Source organism: Phalacrocorax carbo, chromosome 8 (assembly GCF_963921805.1).
Source record: "Phalacrocorax carbo chromosome 8, bPhaCar2.1, whole genome shotgun sequence".
NCBI classification, from domain to species: Eukaryota; Metazoa; Chordata; class Aves; order Suliformes; family Phalacrocoracidae; genus Phalacrocorax; species Phalacrocorax carbo.
Genome location: NC_087520.1, coordinates 4,295,082 through 4,305,092, shown reverse-complemented (window position 1 = coordinate 4,305,092; position 10,011 = coordinate 4,295,082). Strand labels below are relative to the sequence as shown.

Genomic DNA, 10,011 nt, shown 5'->3' with positions numbered 1-10,011 from the left:
GTTTTGGTCGGTTTTAATAACGTGGATGGGTGTGCGAGTGGGGAGCGTGGGCAGCGGTGTGCTGGGAGAGGGGCTGAGGTGAACCGGGGACCAGCAGAGGCAGTTATCTGCAATATATTTTGAGTTCATTAGTATGAAGGAGATTAGAGCCCCGACTCTGATCTTCATCCATTTCAGTTACACAGGCTAAAATCTGGAATCTGGGTTTTAAAGATGCTATTTTAGCTGTCGCTGAAATCAGAAACAGACTCTGCAAGGGAGAGGGAACATATATTTACATCCACAAAGTTCCTGCGTGTTGCTACCCTGTTTTTCACAGAGCAGAACGTTGCTGGAGTGTTCATTAAAGCAACCCAAAATTGATCTATTTCCTGAAACATTCCACATGCTAAACCCACCTAACAATGCTCTTAGGAATATTCCTCTAACCCCCCCTCCCCCCTGCTTTAATTCATTAAGATTTCCTTTAGGTTCGGAAGCCTGTTAAAGCTAGAAAATAATATTAACATCAATAGGTGACACCCCTCCCCAGGTGAGACTTCTCCAAATCTCATCTCCAAGGTGCATGGGAATTTCTGCAGAGCACGGAACGCTCGCAAGAGGGGTTTTTCCGCCCCCCCCCCAAGCAGCCCCATTCAGAGAAATACCACCAACCCCCCCCCAGCAAACCTCCTCCTGGTGAGGGATGTCCCAGCTGGGCAGGAGCAGCCGCCCCAGCCCCTGCGCTCCCACCCCCGGGGGGCTCGGGGCGGGAAGGGGGGGGTCCCCGGGGGCAGGAGCGGCCGCGGGGTGCCGGTCCCCTCCCTCCCCGGCGGGGCTGAGGAAGCGGAGGGAGCCGTGGAGTTGCTCTGCATATTAATGAGCCGGCAGCAAGGGCAGCGGGAGCTGTTTTAAAAGAGGACAAGGGGAGGAAAGCGGCAGAGCGCAGGCAGGGCGCAGGCAGCGCGCAGGCAGCAGCAGGCAGCGCCAGGGCAGCAGCACCGCCCGCAGCCGCTCTCTGCTGTCCCCTCCCTGGCGACACCCAGCCCCGGGGAGGTCGGGGGGGAGCTGGGGGACGAACCCGAAGCGAGAAAACACATTAAAATCCCCGGCGTCTCTTTAGGTACCTGCTGCCTCACCATGAAGCTCCTGACAGCAGCTTTGCTTCTGCTGTTCATCGCGATGTGCTTAGCCACCGCCGAAGGTAAGTCGGTTTATTTCGCTTGTTCCCATGTACACCTCTTTTCCAGTAGTTTTTGTTTGCCTCTTAGTAGCGTTGAGTTAAATTTAGTTGTCCCCTGCATGTTGGGAAAAGTGATGTATAGTATCTGTGGGGTACGGTAGCTGCGAGTTTATTAAAAGGTGGAAGGAGAGGTAAAATACACGCAACAAAGTTGCGTCTTCATTGCGAGGCAAAGAGCCCCAGCGGAGCGTGGGAGGTCACACCACGTTCTCCGTTATTCAGGGATATAGCTCAAATATCCCCTTCGAAACTGAGGGTGGTTTTCCCAGGGAAAATAGGGCAGAGCTGGATGTGGTGTGGTAGCACGAATTCCACCGAGCGTGCTAGCGTGCGTTTTCTGCTGTGCACAAAAATGATGGTTAAAAACCACTCAGCTTTTGTCTGGCTGCGAAATCACCGCAGCATCCGTGCGAGGAGAAATGACTGAAAGTCTTACAAAGTCCAAGAGAGACGTGAGTGAGTGAGAAAGTAGCCGAGATGTGCATTCCCTGACTCTGAACTGAGCAAGTTCCGACTCTTTCATTTCCTTTTGTTAAATACAATTACATTTAATCACAGCAGGTGCACTTTAAAAAGCTCTCATATTTACTGAGCCTCAGAACATACTCAGTGCTCTAAAACATATTTCCCAGAGAGCTGCTGCCTTTTCCTGGGATATGGCAAAGAAAATATTACTCTTTTTAAGCTCAACAGCATTACAAAATTCAGCTTTTCCCACTGAGGCTCAAAAGACCAAACTGAAGTTTGTGTGCGCACGTCGGCTGGTGGGGAAGGGACGCTTGGTATGCAGGAGGCTTTGCAGGCACATGAGAAAATGCTTTCTTTTGTAGGCGTAAAGTGCAAATGTTCAAGAAAAGGTCCTAAAATAAGATTCTCTAACGTACGGAAGCTGGAAATAAAACCGAGGTACCCGTTTTGCGTGGAAGAGATGATTATGTAAGTTTTCCTTCATTTATTGCTTTCTGTTTCCCTATCAGCCGGGTTGTTTTACCTTATACTGCAAGGTCCTTCTTTGTTCTTTGTTTTTCTCCTGCCCTTCCGTGCTAATTTCTGGGAATAGTCATTTGCCTGTATCAGATGCAATTAAAATGTGCAATTCTGGCCAAAAACCCAGCTATCATTTTTAGACTCAATCTTCTTCCTCAAGGAAATATTTACAGAACAGGTAATGATAAAAGGATAATCATGAGTTCAAGTGCAGACAGGGACAAATCCTACTCCAAGCTGCCTGATGTAAAATCCAGAACTATTTACTCGAGTTATTTGGGGCACACAGAATAAGAACATGAGCAGAGTTTGGTTCTCGGTAGCTTCTGCAAGGAATTTATCCCAACCAGAGTCAGATTTTTCACCTGCATCGTACCAGAGCCATCCCCTTGCATTCGACGGGATTACGGAGCATGTAAGAAAATGCTTTCCTCCCAGTCTCACCGCAAGCCGTGACCAATGATGCCATGAAATCTGCGAGTGATGATGTAGCGACTAACCACACCGAGGCAGGTACGGGGATTTTTGACATTTCTGACTGGCTCAAAAGGAAAGGGTTTTTTAGATTTTAAATATGTGTTGTTTGTGGGTGGTTTTTTTTTCCTGTCCTGTTTTGGATACCTTAAGACTCCCCCAACAAAGCACCACCCAACCAGCACGTGGGGCTGGATAATGACCAGGGGGGTGGATTAGCTGAGAAGACTGCACCGAGCCCCTCTGCCACCGAACGCGGGGGAAAAGGGTCCCAAGAGCAGCTACACCCCCAGAACGCCGAGGACTGATTTACTCCAGCATTTGTGCTCCCTCACTGAATGTCTACTATTCAACTTAATCTTAGAAAGGTGCTTTAACAACAGAACCCGAGTCCTGTCCTCCTGCCGAGCCGCGTACCACCTCCGGCGCTCTGTAACGCCCACGGGGCCAAATCCTGCCCATCCGACTGGTGCAAACAAGGAGATACCACGGGAGCCTGACCCTGCAAATGGCTTGCCAGACTCGACGGAGGGCGTGTGGGGGAGGAATGGAGAGCCGAGCTTCCTTAGGCTTCCTCCAGCATCACTGCGAGCAATCCTTAGCTCAAGGAACATCAGACCCACCTCTTTGAAGCCCAAATCAGCTGATGGTGACTTGAAGAGAAAAATGCTTGCAGAGCATCGCTGCCTGAATCAGTCCCTTGCAGCTTTACTTCATTTGCTTTGACCTTTCAATAGCAAAAGGATGGTGTAGAGGGGGAATAAGTCTTTGCATCCCACTCCAGGGGGTATAAAATAAGTTTCATTAATGCAACATTTCACTTTTAATCAGAAAGCCAGGAGTTGCTTTCGCAGCTGGGGAGGATTTTGACACAGGGACCCTCAGACACCGTGGATGAAGGCTGCAGCCACCAAGCCCTGGGCAGCTAGGAGACAGCTCAGCACACACCCCTGGAGCAAGCTCACATCCCAAATCCCACTGGAGGGATGACACTGGAGGTGTAAGTTCTGGTGCTTCAGTCCTTTCTCCGTCCCTCTCAACGTCTCCTTGCAGCCCAACCATACAACTCCACACTCAAGGTATCGGCTCCACAGCACCTCTTCTTAGGCACGTCCCCTTACATCTGCAGGACCAGCATCCCCACAAGCAGGGTCAGGTCAGCTCAGGGTGCCCAAGAAATCTACCACCCAACCCTGTGCCCACAGCATCAGGGACTGTGCAGGAGCCACAGAGGACCATGGGGCTGCCTTGGGAACATCGCTTCTGCTGTCCATCCTCCAGCATCAAAGCAGAAAACCTATGTGTGGTGTCAAAGCAACACATCTCAGCCTGAGAAAAGCTCTGGTTCTTCACCCGAGAAGCAAACCATGCATCTCCTCCTCCTCAGACTGCAGGCTCTCGTAAATCCAGAATTGTCCTCCTTCACTCATGGTGCAAGTTTAGGGCTTGCCACTTTTCAGAGGCACTCCTCCTCTGCTCCTTCTGCGATTCAGCTTTGTACATCACTTTCTGGAAATAGCTCTTCTGTCAGAAAATAAATCCAAGCCAAAGTCTGGCATCAGCCAGTGCAGATGGATCAGCCGAGAAGGTGGCTGCTGGATGGAGAAACTTTGTGCCGACCTCAAGTCCCCTAAAACTTGGATGCCTTGTGCCTCCAGCAAAGGTTTGGTTTCACTCCCATGCAAAGCTACAGGAAAATTCCCCTGCTCACATACAGAGGGGCTGGCTGAGGATGCCCCTGGAGCAGAGACAATCCATAGGTTTTAGCAGTGACCCTTCCCTTTCTGATGTCTGCAGCCACAGAGGCTCTTGGAGTCCTTCCACCGCTTCCCCACACGTTGGGGAAAGGACCACGTCCTCCCAGAAAATGACCCAAAAGTTACACCTTGTCTTTTTGTGACTTTAGCTCACACCTGATGGAGGTGGAGCAGAGAAGGGGAGGAGGGAAGAAGGTTAACTGAATGGAAAGAACTATCTGAACACCTTGTATAACAATGAAATGGGAAACATGGTGAGACACCGTGGCTGAGCTCGTGCAGCATTTCACTTCCAGTCAGGCATGTCCCCTCTGCACCAGGCAGGTGAGCTGGGAAAGTTTGCAATGCATTTTTTTCTTGTTGTAGAAGATAAACAGCTCCTCTCTGAACCAAACCATAAAAGAAGCCCATCAGTATGCACAGATATTTCTTGTTTTCTGCCATCATTTTACTCATGTCTCTAGCAGCATTTAAATAATTCCATTATAGGATATTAGTTAAACTGAAAACGGTGTTTCCCTGTTATGGATGGTATTTCCAGAAAATTAATCATTTCAATTAAAATCACGGGTTGTTTTTTTTTTTAAATCACAAAATTAATAACAAAAACAAAAAACTGCTTGATTTTGAGCGCTGAGAAGCGACGGCAGTCTTGATGTTTCCCGAAAAGCCATCCTCTTGGGAAGCAGTTCCAGGTCTGTCATGTCATCTGGGTTCATAGAATCATAGGATGTCCTGAGTTGGAAGGGACCCACAAGGATCATCAAGTCCAGCTCCTGCTGTGGCAGACCAACCAGCAACGGCTTCACTAAGCTCTCCGGGGGGAAGCCTAAAATGTTTGCCATGTTTTGCCTCCCAGCACATCTTGTCCTGACAATAAGGGGACACCAAACCACTGCTGCTGGCAAGGAGAGAGGGATCAGCCCGTGATCAGAGGAGGCTGAAGCCCCCAGGACTGCCTGCCTGGGGCTCACAGCTAATCCCTTGGGCACACAGGCACCCTGCCACGTGCAAGTATTTAAGATATTGCTAACTGAAAAAAAAAAATTTAAAAAATGGGGAAAAAAAAAAATCAGTTAAGCAGGTCTGATCTTTTCTCTTGGATGCAGCATTGCTGAGTGTAAGGGAACCATCTCCTCATGCAACTACCTTGTGGTTGCCTGAATGAACCCTAATTAAATCAGCTATTAAGCTCAAAAGAAAACATTTAGCAGACAGGCAGAGCAAACCCACTGTTTTTAATCAGTGGGTAAGTCTTCATCTTGGACAACCTAGTATAATTCTGCGGACAATATTGCACTGCACTGATTGATCACAGCTGAAGATCTGCTCCAATATTATTACAACAAACTCAAATATCTGCCATAAAACACAGAGCATGAAAACCTTTCCGCTGCCCGCCTGGGTGAGATCCCCCTGGCCGATTTTGGCATTTACCTGGAGCGGGAGCAAAGAACAAGCATCTCCCCTGGCTCCTGTAACCTGTGCTCGCTTGCCTTGCAGCGTGACACTGTGGACGCGGGTGAGAGGGGAGCAGCAGCACTGCTTAAATCCCAAACGCCAAAACACAGTGAGACTGCTGAAGTGGTACAGAGTATGGAAGGAGAAAGGCAGGTAAGTACAAATTTGCTCAACGGGTGATGGGGAAAAATCTTGGTGGCAAGTTGGGCAATCAGAGCATTCAGAAAACACACACGCTGCAAACGCTCTATCCAGCCCAGCGGATGTATTTCATTACCAAAATTACCATCATAAATTGATGTTCTTGATGTTATTTCTTTCCTGCCACATGCAGTCCTCACTTCTATTTTAGGATTAGGTTGTTCCGACTATAAGTAGTAACTATTTTCTGTTAATCTATTCAGCAGCTGACGTTCTCAGTTATTTACATACACTCACCTCCCTTCTACGGGTAAAAAGCCAAGATGAAAAGCTAAATTACTTTCACACGGTCACAAGGAAAACAGCCAGCAGAGCTGGGAAGAGAGCGCCCCGTCACACACTTTAATCACACCACCTCAAAATAATCAGTATCTGATGACGCAGATATTTGCCTGTTTTAACTAGTGTATCATTCCCAAAAAAAACCAGTAACTTGCTGGTAAAAATCTCTGCCACCTCTCCCTTGCAAAAAGGTTTGGTTTGGGTTTTTTGCAAGCCATCAGTCAGGGATAGAAGAGAGAGAGCAAGAAATATGAATTCCTGATGGTTGATGGCCAGTGGCGATGCCCCATCTGTAATTAAGAGGAGCTGCCCAACTCCTACCACCTCTCCAGCCATGACCAAGAGCGAGCCTCCGCACGCAGCACAGTCCCACCAAACCCTGATCCTCAGCTGATGGGAAATTTGCTCCCCAAAATTGAGCTCAAATGAGGCCAGCGAGCAGCAAGCCCCATCTCTCAGCAGGTCCAGCAAGGCCCGGCACAGCCACGTGGTGCCCGGTGGCACAGGCAATGCCACAGCACCGCGAGGCGCGGCAGTGGGTGCTGAGCCCCTCGGCCGGCTCCCCTGACTCCCTGCGGCTGCTCCATGGACAGCACACGTGGGCAAGCCCTGGCTGTTGCATAACCACGTATTTACATTCTTCCCCTCTTCTTTTTTATAAACCATCGCTAAGATGCCGAAGGGTACTCAGCCCCAGGCTTGTGCATTCAGGAAACATGCAGGATTCCCCCAGAACACCAAGAGGAGGGATGCCTTGTGCAGGGCTGCGAGGGCCAGGGTCCACGTGCTGCAGACAAGCTCCTGTCTACAGATAGCAGTGATGCCTCTCCATAGCCCACAACAAGGCTCAGCTCGAGGCTTCCCCACAGTCAAGCCAGGGGATGGGGACTGTCCCTGCTGCCAGGGAGAGGAGGAGGGACGGCGAGCCCAGCGTCCCCACGGCTTTGGCACCCAGGCTGCAGCGTGCAGGAAGGATTGCAGCACAACCCTCAGCGTTTTAGCTTGCTTTGCCTTGCCCAGGCCTGGCACGTCCCCACTGCAGCGTGCCACCCCCGCGTCGCACCCGGCAGGTCCCGGACACTGCTAACCGGGTGAGCAGGGCAGCCAATCCGAACTGCAGCTGAAGAATCATCAAGTGATTATTTCAGGCATAAAAAGCCTGATTTAAACCAAGTCCTCATAATAAATAATTTGTTAGTGCCTTCAGGTCCAGCTGTGCCAAACCCACTGAGTTGCTCCCTGGGAAAAGCCAGGGAATTCAAAAGTAAATGGAATTTACATTTAGATATAGTCTAAACATGAAACTCTTCCCCAAAACAGCATTGCCCCTAGTTTTCCCCATGCCATGGAAGATGACTTTCATGCATGATCCCCAAAGAGCCAAGAATTTTTTCAGCAAACAAGCCTGTCCAGTGGTCTTCTCAGGATGTAAACTGGAAATTTGATACTGCCTACAAAATTATTCCAAACGTAACAGATACTGTGAATTTATTATTGACATACAGCTCACGATATACTTCAGCACTTGTATATGAGATAGGGATTTTCCAGTGGTTAAAGTATACCAGCAGATGTGGATTTCTTCACCTTAGGCATCCTGCTAATCGTGGCAGAGCGTGTTACTCCCCACAAGCCTGTGAGATGCGGCGGTGTCAAAGTCTGCCCCTCCTCCCAGATGCTTTAAGAATAGCAATCCGGTGACTGCTGAAGGCAATAACTTACTTTCCAACTTACTTAAGCTAGAGACTAAAAAATCTGGGTTCTGGTTTTCCATTATTGGGGGGAGGGAGGGTGTTTATTATTATTATTATTATTTAGAAGGCAGCTTTCTCATTCATAGTTTGAACACCTTGCTCTTGGCTTTCCTTCTGTTTAGGGTTTATGAAGAATAAGAGGAAGCGGTGTGAGGAACGGAGCGGACTCCCTTGGCTGGCATAGGACTGGGCTCTGCAGAAGATTATTTCTCTCTCACAGACATAAGACACAAATTCTATATTATTATAAAGCACTTTTTACCAAGGGTCAGTTTTTACATTTTATAGCCGTGTGCAAAAGGCTTCCAGATTTCACAAGCATCTGTTGCACTTCAGATTTCACACCCGTCTGCTCTGTACTGAGATTGGGAAAACTCATGCTTTTCATTTTAAAGAAGTGGGTTTCTGAGTTGTTGTTGTTTTTTTATTGTTATTCATTCATACTTCACTATGATTGCAATCGAGCTTTATAAGCTCATTAGACAAACAGTAATGTTTGCAATGGTGTTATACAGCGGTGTCCCTCACCCTTTCGCAGCGGGAAAGCTGCGGTGCTGTGGTGGTTTGTCATGTTTGCAGCTGCCGCTATAGTCAGGCGAAGCGGGGACCAAAGACGAGCTTGCTGGGGAAGATGCCACTGAATTGTCATGGCTGTAACCGCAGAAGCGAGGTCCCTCAGCACATCGTCAAATGAGCACGAACATCACTTGTGTACCTCCTCTTTAACGGACTTGGGGTCTTGCGGCAAGGTGAAGCGTTCCGTATCTCCCATTTAACGTTTCATGCATTAGAAACCATTTCCAGGTCATTTTTATTACTAAGAAAATGGTTTTGGTTTTGTTTTGGGTTTGTTTTGTTTTTCCACCTGAAGTTCTTACAGAAAGTTTGTGGCTTCAGTACTGAGACATTTTAAGCTTCAAGACTGTTGTGTATGATTTCCTAGATTTGTAGCAACAACGAAAAAAGCCTTTAAAAGGTACCTTTTTATGAAAAATATGATAGGGCAAACATATAAGTACGTATATATGTTTTAGTCACAATACATATTCATTATTTTGAATGTAATACTTCAATGTTAAGCAGTGCATTCCTCTTTAAAATAACAAAACTACCTTTTCATTTGTAAATATACTATAGGAAGTCTCCCTATATTATCTTTCTGTATAATGTACTGTACTGCTAAATTATCATATGCTATTTAAATGTTTGAAATATTTAGAAGGTTGCATGCAGATTTCATATTTCTTTCTAAGACAAATGAAAAAAAAAGTAATAAAAAATATATTTAAAAAAAGCTGACAATTGCTCTTAAATTTCCTTAAGCCGTCAGGGAACGCCAGCCACTTCTACTAACGTTTTTTGGGTGGAATTGTTTTGGGGAAAAGCACTGAATTAGAGAAGCTGATTTAGAGATATGGCATCCTGATAACACTGGAATTATAAAACATTATTCCAGTCCAATTTACTTCCCTTTCTCATTTTAGGGTTTGGACTTGAGCCAAACACCGAGGAATCTCGTTACATAAAGAAGTGCTGTGCCATGCACCAGTAGCCACTAGTCTAGTGTTATGCTGAATAATTGTAAATCAACCACTGGGATCCATGCAAAAACACGTAAAAAGCAGCGATTTAGAGAAGATCTCGGTTAGATTAGGGAAGGTACAATGAAAGTCGGCAACAAAAACTTGTGAGCCCATCCCTCCTCTTTCTATGCAGTTTCCACCCAAAGGGAGGGTCTTTGCACCCAACAATGCTCCTACGCTGCTCCACAGCTAAAAAGAAAAGCAACAGATAGGCTGGGTAAAGCCAGCAAGAGTTTAAACGCATTAAAACCTCCTGATGTTCCCCGAAGAGCGCAGCTTCCTGGCTGCTC

The 10,011-nt window shown here is 47.4% G+C and overlaps 1 protein-coding gene across 1 annotated transcript; it reads left to right on the top strand.

Annotated features, from left to right (window-relative positions):
* The first annotated feature begins 762 nt into the window (after positions 1-762).
* On the top strand, positions 763-9,419 carry CXCL14 (C-X-C motif chemokine ligand 14). The gene is made up of 4 exons (XM_009507691.2): positions 763-1,183; positions 2,053-2,158; positions 5,944-6,054; positions 8,261-9,419. The coding sequence occupies exons 1-4, from the start codon at positions 1,120-1,122 to the stop codon at positions 8,274-8,276; spliced, it is 297 nt and encodes a 98-aa protein (XP_009505986.1). The 5' UTR covers positions 763-1,119; the 3' UTR covers positions 8,277-9,419.
* Positions 9,420-10,011: the final 592 nt, after the last annotated feature.

Coding starts and splice junctions, on each gene's coding strand:
- CXCL14 (XM_009507691.2), top strand. CDS start 1,120: ATGAAGCTCCTGACAGCAGCTTTGCTTCTGCTGTTCATCGCGATGTGC. Junction 1,184..2,052: donor GTGCTTAGCCACCGCCGAAG/GTAAGTCGGTTT, acceptor TTTCTTTTGTAG/GCGTAAAGTGCAAATGTTCA. Junction 2,159..5,943: donor TGCGTGGAAGAGATGATTAT/GTAAGTTTTCCT, acceptor CTTGCCTTGCAG/CGTGACACTGTGGACGCGGG.